Raw genomic sequence first — 19806 nt, 5'->3', positions numbered from 1 at the left:
TGCGTACAGCACACGGCGTGGTGTCCGCATTTTTTGCGGATCCATTAAAATGAATGGGTCCGCATCCTATCCACAAAAAAAACGGACACAGAAACAAAATACGTTTGTGTGCATTTAGCCTTATAATGATATTCCAAATCTAAAACCTGCAGCACTTATAGATTACACAGCAAATACCCCATGAATGAATCCAGCATCTGACACAAAATTTCATCTCTAAAACCAGACATACGATCATTAACGGTAACATCCTGCTGATTAAGGACCCGAGCCAAGAGGATTCTGGGAACTACAGCTGTATAGCTTCTAATGCCTTAGGGACAGATGAGCAGTCATTAACCCTGACGTACAGCGGTAAGCGTTTTGATGTCTTGTCCGTTGCGATGAGCGGACATCATGAGAGTGGTGCAGTTAACCCCTGTGTCTGCTTGACAGAACGCCCTACAGCGACTGCTGTAAAATCTACAATACAAGTGGCCATCGGGGAGGACGCCGTGCTGGAGTGTGGGACTGAAGGTCTGCCTCAGCCGCTGGTCGCATGGTACAAGGGTGAGCGCTCGCTGTCTCGTACATCATATTACTGTGGTGACAGCTGAGAGGTCTCTAATAACAGAATTATTGTGCTGCCTCCTCAGGTGACAAGGAAGTTAAAGGTCCTGTCAGTGGCTCATATGGTGGGACGCTGACTCTTCAGGAGGTGACAGCCGAGGATGCCGGGGAGTACACCTGTGTCGCTTCCAATGATGCAGGGTCATCATCAGATGTCATTAAAGTGGAAGTGGGAAGTAAGTGAGATTGGTTATGAGAAGGCGTAACTTTGCGCTATTTTCAGTGTTTATTCTTATTAAAATTGTCTTTAGTTTGGAGGCCACGCCCATGTCTTAAAGGCCACGCCCACTTATCCAGTCACTTTTCACCTTTTGAGAATAACACGAATATTCGCAGTACCCTACAAATTTACCACTTGTCCTGATTTGTGACTTTTTTTGGCCACATTTTATGCCCAAAACTGCTTAGTGAATGTGGACCATTGTGGTTCTATTGCTTTACATTGTCAAGATCTCTGCTGGCTGCCTGTGAATGAAAATACCATCTAGACCTTGTCCTGCTCAAACAGCTACGGTGTATTTACAATGTATCAGAGTAAGGATATGTTCACATTTTTTTGACATGCCTATGACCAATTTGATGTATATTTACACGAGGATCCAATAGGATTTCTATCACAGATTTGCACAAGGATTGGCCCCATGGCTTTTCCATATGGTATCTGGAAGAAGAATAACATGCTCATTCTTCTTGGTGATGATTTTTTTCTGCCTAGACTTGAAAATCCACATGCATTTTTTTTTTTTATTGCATGTAAATGCACTCAAGAGGCATGTTGGTGGCAGATCTGATCAGCGCCGCAATCCTCATTAAATACGATTTATGTGAAGTATCTTAAGCGTTGAGTTTCTGCAGCAGCGGACGCTGCTTTGTGCCGCTCATCTATGTAATATCCCCGGCTCCCTTGTACAGAACAAGGAGTATAGAGGGATCAGGACCTGCCTGCATTGGCGCCCTGTTCTCCGAGCGAGGAGGAATAAGATCCTTGAAGTGGAAGTTGCCTCCATCCCTGAATAGAGACTAATTTTTATTTCTCCGCCGGCTTTCTTCCATGGCGTATTTCCTAGCACTGCTGCCTCTCTCTAAGCTGCCAGCAAATTTCCGACTTCTTGCTCCCCTCAGGGTGCATTGAGTGCGTTCAGGCCCGGGACCCTGCACTGCTATTAAACTGCTGGTGCCTTTTTGAAAGATTTGTCTGAAGATAATTACAAGGTTCTGCTTGTGACCCTTTAACCTGAGCAATGTGGATGGTAACTGAAACAAAAGCCCTACACATTTGTCTTCTTAATACACACCCTAGGCAAGGCGTCAGCAACCCCTGACAGTCCAGCTGTTGTGAAACTACAACTCCCAGCATGCATGCTTGCCTAGCTGTACTCAAAACGCCCATAGAAGTGAATGCAGCATGCTGGGAGTTGTAGTTTCAGAACAGCTGGAGATCCGGAGATTGCTGGCCCGCTCACGATTCTCGTCTGGGCCATTAATCAGGGAGATGAAACAATCATTTCTAACCAGAGCTCGCCCTTTATATAAAGTGTATCATCCTATAATATCAAGTTCAGTAACATTCAAATATGCTTCTGTGCCTTTTTCGAGATTTCTGCTTGCTGTTAGTGAAAGGCAACATTCTTGTCACCATAAGGAACAAAGACCGCTTCCACGCTTCCGTATTATTCTGTTTTGTACAATTCGCAATAAGAATCTCATAGATGTGCATGGGATCATCCTCCAGTTTGTACAGAGATCGTCCATACTGATTCTGGAAGGAATGCCAATTCTGCCATGTTCCTCCAGATTCTGTAGGTGTGGAGCTGCTCCACCCCAGAAGCATTGCCCCGCGGTTATTGTCCGCATGGTACAGCAGCACACGTGGTGTAGGGGGCTTATACAGCTGACTATACACAGCATGAGGCCTAAAGCTTCTTCTCACAGATGAGGGTTTGCTGCAGTCGTATCCAGTCTAGACAATCTTCTGCGAGCTAATCAGCCTGCACTTCCTTACCTGCACTGATACATTGTTACAAACTATTAGGGCAGGAGGGAGATTCATTCTGCCGATTCATTCAGCTCACAGAGGATTGTCCAGACTGGATACAGTTGTAATAGACCAGCAGCTGTGAGAAGTATCAGGTCTGTACAGGATTTCAGCCTCTGAATATTAGCAATAAATGTTCCCATTCACTGACAGCAAGCAGAGATCTTGAAAATAGTTAGAAATGGAAACACAAAGTGTTTTGAAAAGTTGCAGAAGATTTCATTATGTAATCGTTAATCTTTTCAGCACCTTTAGGTCATGTTCATACAGCGGAATTATCATGTGCATTTCGGCTCATATTCTGCATCAAAGTCGACATGAAGTCTATCCAAATACTGCGTCCCATTGATTTAGTGGGGAATTTGCACAGCGGTCCACACTCTCGCAGGTTTTTAACAATAATTGATGTTAATTCTTGCGGTGGATTCTGTCCTGATACCATGGCAGCGGCCACACGTGGAGTAGCCTTCTTCAGTGCACCACGGCTTTTTCTGACTCCGCGGTCTGAACGCGCCCTTACTGTGCTGTTAGATACTTGTTTGCTCCATTTTAGAGAGTTGGACTTTATGAGTCCGTTGCTCCTCCATTCTACTTGAAGGCTGTTTTCTTCCAGTAATTGAACAATGGGGATAAAAGGAGGCAGTGATGTCACCAAAGAATGTGTCTCGCGCCCTCCATCCGTGTGTGATGTCCTAATAGCCTCCTGACAATAGCGCGAGTCTTCTGTCTCATTGCTGCGTCTCGTCCATGAGGAACAGCTGGAAAATGGTTCAGAGCCTGTAATGGAAGACTTGTAACAGCATGATGAAAGAGGAAGAGCATAGCCCCGGGGAGTCAGGCCGCAGCTTTCCAGGGCCGCTGATAGATTTATAACTTACACAGTGCAGCCAGTGATGTGGGGGTGGCGCTACTTGTCTGCTGTCAATTGCTCAGCGTCTTTTGATTCAGCTGATGGCTGTAGATGTGCTGATGCTGGTTTCCTGGTAGCACAATCTCACATATTCCTGCTGGTTCAGTTTCTGATTTCTTCCTATACACCACAGTAAACAGTTAGGCCCCTTTCACACGGGCGAGAATTCCGTGCGGGTGCAATGCGTGAGGTGAACGCATTGCACCCGCACTGAATCCGGACCCATTCACTTCAATGGGGCTGTGCACATGAGCGGTGATTTTCACTCATCACTTGTGCGTTGCGTGAAAATTGCAGCAAGCTCTATATTGTGCATTTTTCACAAAACACAGGCCCCATAGAAGTGAATGGGGCTGCGTGAAAATCACAAACATCCGCCAGCAAGTGCGGATGCGGTGCGATTTTCACGCACGGTTGTTAGGAGACGATCGGGATGGGGACCCGATCTTTATTATTTTCCCTTATAACATGGTTATAAGGGAAAATAATTGCATTCGTAATACAGAATGCATAGTACAATAGTGATGGAGGGGTTAAAAAATAAAAAACAATTAATAAACTCACCTTAATCCACTTGAACGCTCAGCCTGGCATGTCTTCTTTCTTTTTTGATGAAAAGGACCTGTGGTGACGTCACTGCGCTCATCACATGGTCCATCACCATGGTGATGGGCGCAGTAACGTCATCAAAGGTCCTTTAGCCAGGTCCTGAAGAAAGTAGAAAGAAGAGGAGATCCGCTACGCGATCAAGTGGATGTGGTGAGTTAAATTTATTATTTTTAACCCCTCAATGGACATTTTACTAAGCATTCTGTATTAAGAATGCTAAATTTTCCCTTATAACTATGTTATAAGGGAAAATAATAAAGATCGGGTCCCCATCCCGATCGTCCCCTAGCAACCATGCGTGAAAATCGCACCGCATCCGCACTTGCTTGCGATTTTCACGCAGCCCCTTTCACTTCTATGAGGCCTGCGTTGCGTGAAAAACGCACAATATAAAGCATGCTGTGATTTTCACGCAACACACAAGTGATGCGTGAAAATCACCGCTCATGTACACAGCCCCATTGAAGTGAATGGGTCCGGATTCAGTGCGGGTGCAATGCGTTCACCCATGGAATTCTCTCCCGTGTGAAAGGGTCCTTAGTTGCGAATGCAGCTCTGGCTGTGACTGAAGTGTAAGACATGATGTAGGTAACAAGATAAGGATTTTTAGAGTTGTTGATTGTGATATATAGATGTTGAGCCTGTAAGCTTGTCTTACAAAGTGCACATTTCCTTAAAGATAAGTCTCAGAGAGCTGATACCTGATAAGATCTCGGTAAATCAAAGCTTGAGACACTGTATAAAGTCTCCCGACCTTCCCACCTGCAGATGTCAGGGAAATCGCTATGCTGCAGCATCAGAGCTGTAATTTCATAGTATTCCATGCTGGTTCAGGGTCTGCCCTGAGCTTATTCTGGGAAGCATACAGTCATCTAAGGCCTCATGCACACGACCGTTGTGTGTTTTGCGGTCCGCAAATTGCAGATCCACAAAACACGGATGGCGTCCGTGTGCGTTCCGCAATTTACGGTACGGACAGCCATTGATATAACTGCCTATTCTTGTCTGCAAAATGGACAAGAATAGGACAGGTTATATTTTTTTTGCGGACCACGGAACGGAGCAACGGATGCGGACAGCACACGGAGTGCTGTCCGCATCTTTTGCGGCCCCATTGAAGTGAATGGGTCCGCGTCCAAGCCGCAAAAACTGCGGCTCGGATGTGAACCAAAACAACGGTTGTGTGCATGAGGCCTAAGGCAGAAAAAACTGCCCTCCTGCATCATAAGAGCTCAGATAAGGCGTCTGCCCACAAGCCCACTGAAATCCAATTCCAATAACATACCAGCTGAATAGTGAGTGCAGCTCTGGAGTATAATCCAGGTTTAATACAAGATAACAGTGATTTAGCTCTTTATGTAGATCAAACCTCTCTCTATATTATATTTCCAGGCTGTCGGCTGCTTCCTGTGCTCATGACACAAAACCATGGATGCCAAATGGAACGTAAACTCTGCTCGGTGATACATTGTTTCTTTCACATTAGTTTAGAAATCTCTGATCATATTCCCACCGTCCTCCGCTGCCGCTGATTTTTATTTCCCACTACCGGGCGGCTGGTCCTTATTCCCGGGAGCTTTTTCTTGCAGCCCTCCTGTTGCGGTCGTTCTCCATGTCTTGTTCTTGCTAATCTCTTCCACACACTTCATCCTTGCACTTTCCTGTTTCCTCTTCCTCCTCCTGCTGTTCGTTCTTCCAGAAATTCCTGGGTCGCTGTGTCATGATCCAGCTGCCGGACTCATGTTCTCAGACGTTGAGCTGGACAACGTCACTTTCACCCCTGGTCAATCACCGCTCCTGTGTACAGGGACCGAAGGAGTAGAAACGCCAACCTGGAAGAGAACTGCGTGGGCTAGAGGCGAAACGTAAGCCTCCTGGCCTCTACTACAAAATCTGTAACCGGCCCCCCAACTATCACATGGCTTCTGATGTGGTACTCCCTCCTGTGATAAATGCGCTTGTCTTTGTGGAATGCATGTTGTGCTCTGGCGCTGACAGATGAGCAAGCGGATCCGCTGCCTGTAAACACAAGTGCGCTCATCCAGGTGATGGCGTGACATGAGACGAGGGAGCGGGACACGGGGAAATGGCTCCTGTGCTGAAAGCTGAACCCAGGGGGTCTGCTGTCAGCACCAGGCCTGGCAATTGGGGGAAGAACAGAGGCTATATAGATATAACTGCAGGTGGCAGATTGTAGTGGACGTATCACGTTGGACACAATGCACTGGACACATTACATTTGTCAGATTGCATTGGTTAGATTGCATTGGACAGATTACATGGGTCAGGTGGCATTGGTTAGATTGCATTGGACAGATCATATTAGTCAGGTACCACTGGCTGGATTGCATTGGTCAGATAGCATTGGTCGGATTACATGGTCAGATTGCATTGGTCGGATCACATTGGACAAATTACATGGGTCAGATGGCATTGGACAGATTACATGGGTCAGATGGCATTGGTTAGATTGCATTGGACAGATTACATGGTCAGATGGCATTGGTTAGATTGCATTGGACAGATTACATGGTCAGATTGCATTGGTCGGATAGCATTGGTTGGATTACATGGACAGATTGCATTGGTCGGATCACATTGGACAGATTACATGGGTCAGATGGCATTGGTTAGTTTGCATTGGACAGATCATATTAGTCAGGTACCACTGGCTGGATTGCATTGGTCGGATAGCATTGGTCGGATTACATGGTCGGATCACATTGGTCAGATAGCATGTTAGGAGTCGTAGATTTACAAGAGACGGACGTCCGCAGGTTGGAGACCCTGGTGTACTGTATATTAATACAGTCATGTAGTGTACATTACCAGCGGCGGGATACAAGTGCTGTAGCTTTCCTTCACTTCTTGACGTGAGATTGCTCTAAAAATAATTAAGGAAAATTGAAGGAACACTTTAACACCCCCCCCATCCCCCCCCCCCCCCCACTCCTGGGCCTGTTGTCAGCAAAACTTGTGTGACGGCAGATGATGGGGGGCACCGGCACTGGATTACGATGTAACACCCGGCTGCCAACTTCTCAAGCAGTTCAGAGGGGGGTGGGGGAAGCTTTGAAGCCAGACAGGAGGAAAAGACCACTCATAGTCATTACCCGCTCTATTCATTACGACCACATCATTACCTTCAGTACAGAGGGACTGCGCCGTCCCGGGGGCACTTGTGCTTTTCCCACGCTGTATATCAGATCCATTAGTAAGGAGATATTTCCAGATTAAAGATCAATGTATGTCATCCACAGTGTCCTATACCATTCTGTCAGGGAATATAGGATTAATAAATGTGGCTGTCCTCTGAATCTGGACTCCCATGTTCAGAGCTGAGAGCTCTTGCTGGGAGGGGCACCGCCATATAATATTTGTATAATATCAGCCCCCACATGCATGCTCAGTGACTGCCCTCACCATAGCTGCTGCAAGAACCCTATGAGCAGCTTCAGATTTCAGGACAATGGGGTCCACCCTGAGCTGAGCTCCTTTCCTTCCAGAGGCCCCATGATGGTGCCAGGCACTGCCTGTATGGAACATATATGAATGGCCTTAGTGCATTACATCCAGTGATTTTTTTTTCCAGAGGTTAACATCAATTTTAGATCCACCATTTTGTGTTGATTACAGTAAATCTTTATAGACATTGGAGCAGTGTTTCTGATACACAGCTCCAAACCCCATGCATAGACAGGATAATATTCTGTCGGCCTGCACCCACCACTAGAGGGAGCTCAATATATACAGATGATACAACCACCACTAGAGGGAGCTCAATATATACAGATTATACAGCCACCACTAGAGGGAGCTCACTATATACAGATTATACAGCCACCACTAGAGGGAGCTCACTACATACAGATTATACAGTCACCACTAGAGGGAGCTCACTACATACAGATTATACAGCCACCACTAGAGGGAGCTCACTACATACAGATTATACAGTCACCACTAGAGGGAGTTTACTACATACAGATATATATAGTCACCACTAGAGGGAGCTCACTACATACAGATTATACAGCCACCACTAGAGGGAGTTTACTACATACAGATTATACAGCCACCACTAGAGGGAGCTCACTACATACAGATTATACAGCCACCACTAGAGGGAGCTCACTACATACAGATCATGCATCCACTACTAGAGGGAGTTCACTACATACAGATTATACAGTCACCACTAGAGGGAGCTCACTACATAAGGATTATACAGCCACCACTAGAGGGAGCTCACTACATACAGATTATACAGCCACCACTAGAGGGAGCTCACTACATACAGATTATACAGTCACCACTAGAGGGAGCTCACTACATACAGATTTTACAACCACCACTAGAGGGAGCTCACTACATACAGATTATACAGCCACCTCTAGATGCAGCTCACTACATACAGATTATACAGCCACCACTAGAGGGAGCTCACTACATACAGATTTTACAACCACCACTAGAGGGAGCTCACTATATACAGATTATACAGCCACCACTAGAGAGAGCTCACTACATACAGATTATACAGTCACCACTAGAGGGAGCTCACTACATACAGATTATATAGCCACCACTAGAGGGAGCTCACTACATACAGATTATACAGTCACCACTAGAGGGAGTTTACTACATACAGATATATATAGTCACCACTAGAGGGAGCTCACTACATACAGATTATACAGCCACCACTAGAGGGAGCTCACTACATACAGATTATACAGCCACCACTAGAGGCAGCTCACTACATACAGATTATACAGCCACCACTAGAGGGAGCTCACTACATACAGATTATACAGTCACCACTAGAGGGAGCTCACTACATACAGATTATACAGCCACCACTAGAGGGAGCTCACTACATACAGATTATACAGCCACCTCTAGATGCAGCTCACTACATACAGATTATACAGCCACCACTAGAGGGAGCTCACTACATACAGATTTTACAACCACCACTAGAGGGAGCTCACTACATACAGATTATACAGCCACCTCTAGATGCAGCTCACTACATACAGATTATACAGCCACCACTAGAGGGAGCTCACTACATACAGATTTTACAACCACCACTAGAGGGAGCTCACTACATACAGATTATACAGCCACCTCTAGATGCAGCTCACTACATACAGATTATACAGCAACCACTAGAGGGAGCTCACTATATACAGATTATACAGTCACCAGTAGAGGGAGCTTACTACATACAGGTTATACAGTCACCACTGGGGGGAGCTCACTACATACAGATTATACAGCCACTACTGGGGGGAGCTCACTACATACAGATTATACAGTCACCACTAGGGGGAGCTCACTACATGCAGATTATACAGCCACCACTAGAGGGAGCTCACTACATACAGATTATACAGCCACCACTAGAGGGAGCTCACTACATACAGATTATACAGCCACCACTAGAGGGAGCTCACTACATACAGATTATACAGCCACCACTAGAAGGAGCTCACTACATACAGATTATACAGCCACCACTAGAGGGAGCTCACTACATACAGATTATACAGTCACCACTAGAGGGAGCTCACTACATACAGATTATACAGCCACCACTAGAGGGAGCTCCCTACATACAGATTATACAGTCACCACTAGAGGGAGCTCACTACATACAGATTATACAGTCACCACTAGAGGGAGCTCACTACATACAGATTATACAGCCACCACTAGAGGGAGCTCACTACATACAGATTATACAGCCACCACTAGAGGGAGCTCCCTACATACAGATTATACAGTCACCACTGGGGGAGGGGGGGCTACTATATAGTGTGTTATTATTTAGTACCATATAGTAGGCCTTTAGTGGTGGCTCTATGAATATGTAGGGGATTTGGAGCTCTGTATCAAAAATGGATCTCCGACCACTATAAAGATATATTACAAATTGTTGGACTTATATATGAGGATAAACATTCCCTTCAATGTGAGAAATGAGGTAAGCGGCCACCTTCTCCGTCCAGAGCCCTCCCTATAAGATACAGACCTGAGCTGCTTTTTGCAGGAGGATTGTATCTGCCATATGTTCTGGTGAGATCTGTTTGCTGTTTGCAGCGTCTATCTGTCCGTCTGCTCAGTCTCACTGTATGACGGTCGGCGAGGCCGTATCCTTTACTCCCCGGCATCTGAGATGAATTTCATGGAACCTGTCGTCGTTGGGCAGATGCCTCAATGTACGTCATATAGCCGTGTCCCTAGCGTCCATCTGCTTCAGATTTTCATCGAGCATGCTAATGGAGGGCATGAAGCCACTGACTCTATGAGGCAGGCGAAATTACTGTAAAATTGGGACACAGTCATCATCTCGGTGGTGGATCGGGCGGCGTTGCGTTACGTTTGCATTCTTTTCAAACCATCTTTTGTTCCCTTGAAGTGGAGAGAGACGAAATTGATCAAAACCACAATAAAGACGCCGTAAATTCAGCGCGCTGTGTGAGAATACCAGCCGGACATGACTGATAACAGGGAGCAATAGATTGCACTGAACTGACAAGACTTTAGAGAGGTAAATTGGGTCCGTCCATCAACACAGCCCTTACAAGGACACACAATGACATCACCCTGACAAGAAGTGACATCACCGCGTCCATTAACATCTTAAAAGCTTGTGGTTAATGAGTTACCATCTGCCCGGACGCCATGTACCCCCCACCACCCCACCCCCAAAAAGCTGTTTCAAAGGAAAACAAGAACTTTTAGGAAACTGTAATTGCAGCATACAAATAAAATCTGATTGGTCGCAGATTTAGGCCTTTTGCACACGACCGTATGTATTTTGCGGTCCGCAAAAAACGGATCCGCAAAAAATACAGATGACGTCCGTGTGCATTTCGTATTTTGCGGAATGGAACAACTCGCCCCTAATAGAACAGTCCTATCCTTGCGGACAATAATAGGACATGTACTATTTTTTTGCGGAACGGAAATATGGACATATGGAAACGGAATGCACACGCAGTAACTTCCGTTTTTTTTTTGCAGACCCATTGAAATGAACTGTTCTGCATACGGTCCGCAAAAAATTCAGAATGGACACGGAAAAAAAATACGTTTGTGTGCATGAGCCCTTGGATTTTGATCAATGCGTTGTTGCGGATTTTGGGGGTGGATCTCCTGCGGCAGTTACATGCCTCATCCACATCAATGTCTGCCTCCTGGTCATTGATGAGGGTGGACATTGGAGCCACACAATGTCCCCATGATGGGGCTGAATACCCAGATCACGACAGGCAGTGTTGTCACCGGGACACTGGAGCATAAAGTAATGAAAAATGAATAAGGGGCCCATTTGGTAGTTTTCCTGCCCCTCCCTGGGGCTGCGGATGGCATCTATACAGTTGTTTTGCCGCAGAGCCAGGACCAATCAGGTCGAGGCGAGCTGGCGGTATCCTATATTTCCCAAAATGTAGCGGTTGGCAGCGGTATACTGGAATATGATGTCATAAAAAAGGACTTTAAGAGGTAATTTACTTAATAGAATGTGTTGTTTCCCAAAGCAACCAATCAAAGCACAGGGTTTAGCATTAAGACTAATGTAAGCTGTTCTGTGATTGGTTGCGTCCTGTGTTCCACATGTGCTATTATATTTCATAAGCCCAGAGGGTTAATAAAGGAGTAAACCGATCCGAATGTGTAGTTTGGCAAAAACCATAGTGAGTGGTCATAGATGGCAGTATGTGTGTGAGAGCGCTGCTGCGCCACCTAATGGTGAGATTAGATTACTGCAGCCATACAGTTTCCATAATGCTAAAACCATATCACAGCAGTTATATATCACGTTGTGGGATGTAAAAGCGAAATCTTTGCTGTCAGGAGAATTTCAGGTTTCTCTCTCATGTCTTGCAGCACCACCACAGTTTGTGGATTTTCCTCTGGATGCAGAAGTAGATGTCGGGGGGAGTGTGCAGCTCATTTGCAGCGCTGAGGGGATCCCCTCTCCCATCGTTTCCTGGCTCCGGCAAGATGAAGGCCCAGTGCTGCCCTCTGGAACCACAGAAATCATTGACAGCCCCGGCTCAAACACAGTCCACATGAAAGGTAAGATGAGTGACCATTGGTTCATCAGCGCATTGAAATAATTATCAAATGAGTGGAAAAATTACTTGTAAATTGCATTGCAAATATATGAGCACGGATTGTGAGGTTTCAGTACTAATGGGGTGTCCTTACAAAGCCTCCAAGCCAATGTGAATGTTTCTGTGTTCAAGTTGCTAGACCGGAGGATACCGGCGTGTACGTGTGTGAGGCCAGGAACCCCTTCGGTTGGATCCAGGCTGAGATCCTGCTCACGGTCACTGGACTCGGTCAGTAAAATCCCTATATTATAATGCCAGTTCATCAGCTGTTCCCTAAATGAAGAATTTTTATAAAACTGTCCCCTTTGTATTCAACAGTGGCCCCACAGATAGCTGTGGCCCCATCTGAGATTACTGTTCTCGAAGGAGAGCCTGTGTCCCTGCCCTGCGCCGTCACTGCTGGTAACCCCCTTCCTGTGCAGCGATGGCTGAAGGACTCTACACCTGTAAGTACGCTCATACCAGGGTGTGATTGCTGGTGTCTGCCCGGCCTGACATTCCACACGCTGCACAGTTAAAGGGAAACTCTGCTGCTCAGTAACAAGAGATATGCATGAATGACAGCATTGGAGCTTCACACTCTGGTGTTGATTCATATCTAGATGAAGGGCCATACCTGACTTCCAGCACTAGTACAGCAGGGTCAGATCATATCCAGCACCCACATCAATGTCCACATCCTGTCTGGCAGCCAATTAGGATGCAGACCTTGATCAGGGGCAGACTGGCCATAGACCTTACAGGGAAATTTCCCGGTGGGTCAATGCCCAGAGGGACTCTCAAGCACTCCTCTCTGCCACAAACCACATGCCCTCCTGAATTCAACTGCTCTGGCCCACATCTAACCTCTTATGCCCCCTTCCCCATAATCGGAGAGAACTAGAGGAGGAGGACAGAAAATGGCATCTATTGATGCCCACCACAGAAGGACAGTTTTTGGGGCAATATAGTTCTGGTGAGATGATATTTTGCAGGATGGTATTGCTGACCCCGCCTATTTGTGTTGCCCTGCCTTCTGTAAATTTGGACCCTCCTACAACATGGGGCCACTTTTTAGTATTTTTTTTTTCCAGGGCCACTTTAAATTCCCAGTCCGCCCCAGACCTTGATATAGATGGTGGTTTGGATCTACACAATGTCCCATGTAATAAAGCTTAAAGGGCTTCTGTCACCCCGCAAAAGTCATTTTTTTTTTTTTTGGATAGTTACATTCCTTATAGCGCGATATAGGAGAATATAATGGTATTACTTACTTTCATGCGGCCGTTTCTTTAGAAAACAAAGTTTTATAATATGTAAATCCGGTCTCTACCAGCAAGTAGGGCGTCTACTTGCTGGTAGCCGCAGCAGAAAACCGCCCCCTCGCCGTGTTGATTGACAGGGCCAGCCGTGATCTCCTCCTCCGGCCGGCCCTGTCAGTATTTCAAAAATCGCGCGCCTGTGTGGATTCGGCGCAGGCGCTCTGAGATGAGGAGGCTCGTCTCCTCAGAACTCCCTCAGTGCGCCTGCGCCGATGACATCACCGAAAGAGAAGACGTCATCGGCGCAGGCGCACTGAGGGAGTTCTGAGGAGACGAGCCTCCTCATCTCAGAGCGCCTGCGCCGAATGAACAGAGGCGCGCGATTTTTGAAATACTGACAGGGCCGGCCGGAGGAGGAGATCACGGCTGGCCCTGTCAATCAACACGGCGAGGGGGCGGTTTTCTGCAGCAGCTACCAGCAAGTAGACGCCCTACTTGCTGGTAGAGCCCTCATTTACATATTATAAAACTTCGTTTTCTAAAGAAACGGCCGCATGAAAGTAAGTAATACCATTATATTCTCCTATATCGCGCTATAAGGAATGTAACTATCCAACAAAAAAAAAATATGACTTTTGCGGGGTGACAGAAGCCCTTTAACTAATCAATGCACAGTGTTGTCATAGACTGTGAATTATCAAGGAGGGGAGGAACTATCAAATAAAATTCAGTTCACTTGTCCGATTCTATATTTACATTCTAGCCCCACATACATTGCTCCTCTGGGCCCTGTCACCCTGCATCAGACATTGTATCAATCATTGCAAAAGACATTGTATCGATCATTGCATCAGACGTTGTATCGATCATTGCATCAGACGTTGTATCGATCATTGCATCAGACATTGTATCGATCATTGCATCAGAAATTGTAGCGATCATTACATCACACATTGTATCGATCATTGCATCAGACGTTGTATCGATTATTACATCAGATGTTGTATCGATCATTGTATCACATGTTATCAATCATTGCATCACACGTTATCGATCATTGCATCACACATTGTATCTACATTGTATCACACATTGTATCTACATTGTATCAGACCAGAATGTATTTGGCAGGTAAAGGGTTACACTGCTTCTTTCTGGACTCCTATTATTTGCTTGTCCCAGTGAATGAAATGTCACAGAGCAGTGATGTAAACTTGCCTCCAAATTGCTCATCTGCTTCAGGTATCTACAAAGCACTCACTATCCCCCTGTCTCATCTGCGCCCGTCTTTGAAGAATAAATACAAACAGGAGGCGATGGCCGCAGCTTAAGTATTTACACATGTTGACCGTTATCTCCGCTTTCCCACCAGCTGCAGTTCTTTTGGCGTCACTCTATTGATGAAGTTGGGGGACTGCGCATAGAGCCGGCCTTGAGAGAGGATTCTGGGAGCTACATGTGCGAACTCTCCAATGCTGCAGGATCAGCTAATCACAGCATCCACCTGCAGGTCCAAAGTGAGCAGACGGCTTTTCTTTTTCATTTTTTTCCTGGGGATTATATTTTTAGTTTATTAAATAGGGATTATATTTTCATGGGCAGAGGTCGGTGTGTTTGCCTATATGTGATTTGAACGTATTCAAAGCCTAAAGAGGTTTTCTACCTGAAAATCTGATTAATAACCCAAGCTGAGATGAGGACTGGCGTGGGCTGGCTGCTCCTAGCAGGGCAGGAACAAACCAGCTGCTTTACAATAGGTCTGGCAGGCAGGGAATCCCAAGCAACCTGTTCCCTATAACTCAGGTAGGCAAGGAAGATTGGCAGACCCAGCCAAGCTTTTCTCTGTCTCCCTCTGCCACAGTAACCAGATGTTTACAGCTATATGTTACAAAGGATTATCACTTTTAACGGCAGAATATAATATTGCATCAAATAAATACAAGTTAAAGTGACACGACGGCGCAGAGCCTTCTAATGTTTTCTCTCTCATTTCCATATCCTCAGTGGCTCCAACCATTGCGCCTGGACCTACGGACTATACCACCCGAGAGGGGAGGGCTGTCACATTATCATGTAACGCCAAAGGACACCCACAACCTGTGGTGACGTGGACAAAGGTAACGTTGACAATGTTATGACTCTGAATTCTGAAGTTGTCGCAATATGTTGGAGTCGACCACACCTACGCCATTTTCTCCTTCCTTTCTGCATGCCTGGGCAAACTTGGCATCAGCTGGTACCAGATTTATTTGGGGTAGAAATTATTCCACACACGTCTGGTGACAATAGAGCAACTTGAAGACAAAGGAATATCGACCATGATGAGAGTATGCAAAACGGCTATAATGTATATAAATGTGAATATTACACTTCTGTCATCGGAGCTTCTATATGTCCTCTATATTGTCAGGGTGAAGAGGTCCTGTCTCCAGAGAACGGCCATTATCAAATAAACAGGGATGGAAGCCTCTTGATTACGCTGCCCTCTGGTGCGGACACTGGTCATTACACCTGCACAGCCACAAATCAGGTGGGGGCCACTAGCCAAGTGTCACAGCTCATAGTACACAGTAAGTGTCCCCTTCATCTACCATCTCATAACTCATTGTTAGGACTATTATTTTCTACGGGGTTAGGGTACTTTCACACTTGTGGCAGAGGATTCCGGCAGGCGATCCGGCAATCCGGACGCAAACAGATGCATTTGTCAGATAGATCCGGATCCGTCTGACAAATGCATTGCAATACCGTATCCGTCTTTCCAGAAAAACGCATCCGGCATTTATTTTTTTCCACAGATTTAAAGGTCATGCGCATGCGCGGACTGGAAAAACGGATCCGTCAATGCGGAAATTTTAATGCCGAATCTAGCACTAATACATTTCAATGGAAATTAATGCCGGCATTCCGGCAAGTGTTCAGGATTTTTGGCCGGAGAGAAAACTGCAGCATGCTGCGGTATTTTCTCCGGCCAAAAAACGTAAGAGGGACTGAACTGATGCATCCTGAACGGATCGCTCTCCATTCAGAATGCATTAGGATAAAACTGTTCAGTTTTTTTCCGGTATTGAGCCCCGAGGACGGAACTTAGTGCCGGAAAAGAAAAACGCTATTGTGAAAGTACTCTACAATTGCATTTAAGGGGATAGTTGCAGAAATATCTGAGTTAGGCCTTACACACACGACCGTAGTTCGGGTCCGCATCCGAGTCGCAATTTTTGCGGCTCGGGTGTGGACCCATTCACTTCAATGAGGCCGCAGAAGATGCAGACACACTCCATGTGCTGTCTGCATCCTTTGCCCTGTTCCGTGGCCCCGCAAAAAAAATATAGCATGTCCTATTCTTGTCTGTTTTGCGGACAAGAAAAGGCATTTCTACAATGGGCCGCCCGTTCCGTTCCGCAAATTGCGGAAGGCACACGGGCGGCTTCTGTTTTTTGTGGATCCGCGGTTTGCGGACCGCAAAAAACCGAACGGTCATGTTCATGTAGCCTTAATTTTAATTTTATTGTATGGAACTCTTCATGCTAATTATACTAATTATAATAAGGCATCAGTCATTTCCAACAAATACTTTGCTTGACAATTATTGCTTTATTTGAACAGCTCACTTTGGTGGGGGCGCTGTTACGTTGATGTCTATGGAATGTATTTGCATTAGGAGTTATGAGGAGGGGTACTGCGTGCAAAAAAATAATTTTTAACCATGTTTCTTTATACTGCTTGTAAAAATCTGCCCTGCATCTTTTATTCAGCAAAGCCCAGAATAAATGTGAATGGATCACATGACCTAGGCACCCCGATCCACGTCGTAGCCGCCTTGGGAGCAGAGATCACCTTACCGTGTGATGTGCAGGGTGTGCCTCCACCCACTGTCTCCTGGAGGAAGGACTCTTTACCCCTGCCCATAGTGTCTGCCAGGTATGCCAGGTTATAAAAGTAAACTTACCAGCAACTTATCCATCAAACTATTTCAGTCCCCACATTATGTTCTTCACTCCTTCATGTCCCCTCATAACTTCAGGTCCACACATGACTAAAAAGCTCAGGATGAATTTCAGTTCACCTGCTCACACAGCATAGCCAGTACTGCTAAAGTGGCCGTATCAACTACAGGTGACCTGAGCATTGCTATGTTGCTGCCACCTATACAACAGATGTAGCAGAGCCGAATCTGTGCACTGTGTCAAATGCAATTACGTGAAACACCACAGATTTCACAACGAGCTGCAGCAACACAATCAGCACTACTACATCTCTATAGTGAGCAGAGCCCTCTCTGTCCTCTGCCTCACCCCAGCCCTACAGAACATGTGATAAAGATGTGTATACACAGCAGCCATTGCACAAATCTCTGCGAGGTGCAGCTTTGTGTGATAACTGTGTTATCTGCCTGATGAATTCCTTTAAAGTACTGTATTTTCCTGGCTAATCTCACACTGTTCTGGGAATGCGGATCAGTGGTAAGTCACCCCCCACGCCTGCAAAATATTTATCTGTAAGTACTGTAGATAAAGGTACAGGTCCAGTATTGCAGGGGTCTACACACTGTGCCCATACCACGACCTTGCTTGAATATACCTGACATGTTCTTAATGTTGAGGTCAGCAGGCGGCTGTATGGTCATTGGATACTTAGACATGGGGTGTCCCCTGTCTCTTAGAGTATAAGGGGTTAAAAGGCCCTTAACGTTCTATAAAAAAAGATGTGTAGTGACACAATGTGATATTTTTTACCATATTCCAGTTCTCTCCGAATGCAGCAGCAGTGTAAAGTATGGAGGTTTTCATTCTGGTTGTGGCAGCGTCCTGGGTCACATATAAATAAGCTTGTACCTGCTGTCTATACTGGATGTATTAATATACATATACATTATTATAAGTTTACTGACTAAGGCCTCGTTCACACATTTGTGTTCATGATGACATCCGTGACAAGATGGTTCACCTGTGACGGATCCGTGTTTGTTCCGTGTGTCCGTTTTTTTGCTCTCTATGTGTCATCCGTATTATATAGACACTGCTAGGCTGAAAATTGGTTTCCAGTTTTCACGGACATAATCATGGACAAAATAGGACATGCTCCCGTGGTGTCACCAAAGTCCCACTGTCTGTGGAAGACCACTTATGTGTGAATACACTGTGGCTAAGTGAGGGGTCCGTGGAGACCATGGACAGCGCATGTCCATGATTCACTGACATATAAAGAATTCCTAAGGAACACAATCAGAACCTCCATGCTTTACACTCCAGGCTGCATCCAAATAGATGTATACTGCAATGTTTTAGCTTTCTTTATTGAAATGTCTAAAACCAGAATCATTCCAAAGTGGAGAATCCCTTTAATTACAGGCCCTGATTTATCAAGACCAGCATGTGCATACGGCAGTCCTGATAGAGCCTGCCTCGCTGGAGGAGGCATTTAACGTATGACCAGGCACAGGCCTCGTCATAAATGACCTGCCTCCTCCGGCAGTCTGTGCTCCAGACTGGTAGCTGGTGTAGATTTCAGTCATCATTTACACCAGTTTCTGGTGTAAATGATGATGAACGTTCCGAGGCTGATGTCCCCGTCCACACCGCGTATTGAAAACTACGAAGAGCGGCATAAAAATACCAGTTGTGACTAGATTTAGGCCTCATGCACTCGGCCGTTGCAATTTGTGGTCCCCATCTGTACGGCTGCCGCAGACGGTTCCGGACCCTTTCAACTTGAATGGGTCCGTAATCCATCCGCAAGTAAAACATGTCGCATGAAGCCTTAGTTGCCGTTGTGTTTAAAGTGTTGCAAAACCAGGTTTTGTGAGTATTTAACACCAAAAACCGAGTAGGGGGAATGAAAAATGTCCCCCTTCTTGTATCTTCTAATATATATGGCAGGATAGTATGTGGCAGATGGGACAAATGCTTGCAGTGCAATTTCCTGTAAAATAGACCTCCGTGTGTGCATAGGGCTATGGTAGAGTGTGTAGATTGCAAGCTCTGAGGGGCAGCAGTGGATGTTTTGGTAAATTTTTGCTCTCTCATTACAGACATCACTTGCTGCCTTCCTGGTCTCTCAAGGTGTCAGAGCTGCGGGTGATGGACGGCGGATATTACACCTGCCTAGCGTCCAACCTCGCAGGAAACACATCGCTCACCTACAGCCTAGAAGTGCAAGGTACAAAATGCAATTGTATAGCAATTCCTTAAAACCACGGTATTACCGCAACGCTCATCTACCAGTTCCCAGCAAACCCCTCCAGCAGAATACAGGTACTGTTTATGGCAGCCT

General features: G+C 45.8%; 1 protein-coding gene across 2 annotated transcripts in view; it reads left to right on the top strand.

The window, feature by feature from the left end:
* HMCN2 (hemicentin 2) overlaps positions 1 to 19806 on the top strand; it is a 112111-nt gene that overhangs the window by 34601 nt on the left and 57704 nt on the right. For both annotated transcript variants that reach the window (XM_040406461.1, XM_040406462.1), the window contains exons 13-23: positions 227 to 354; positions 436 to 549; positions 636 to 785; positions 12063 to 12254; positions 12425 to 12520; positions 12611 to 12738; positions 14906 to 15050; positions 15538 to 15650; positions 15944 to 16103; positions 17289 to 17454; positions 19565 to 19692. In XM_040406461.1, the coding sequence (XP_040262395.1) occupies positions 227 to 354; positions 436 to 549; positions 636 to 785; positions 12063 to 12254; positions 12425 to 12520; positions 12611 to 12738; positions 14906 to 15050; positions 15538 to 15650; positions 15944 to 16103; positions 17289 to 17454; positions 19565 to 19692 (1520 nt within the window). The remainder of the gene's footprint in view (positions 1 to 226; positions 355 to 435; positions 550 to 635; positions 786 to 12062; positions 12255 to 12424; positions 12521 to 12610; positions 12739 to 14905; positions 15051 to 15537; positions 15651 to 15943; positions 16104 to 17288; positions 17455 to 19564; positions 19693 to 19806) is intronic.

The sequence above is a fragment of the Bufo bufo genome, chromosome 8, assembly GCF_905171765.1.
Source record: "Bufo bufo chromosome 8, aBufBuf1.1, whole genome shotgun sequence".
Lineage (NCBI taxonomy): Eukaryota > Metazoa > Chordata > Amphibia > Anura > Bufonidae > Bufo > Bufo bufo.
The sequence above is the reverse complement of the archived record's forward strand: the minus strand, read 5'-3'. Positions and strand labels throughout refer to the sequence as shown.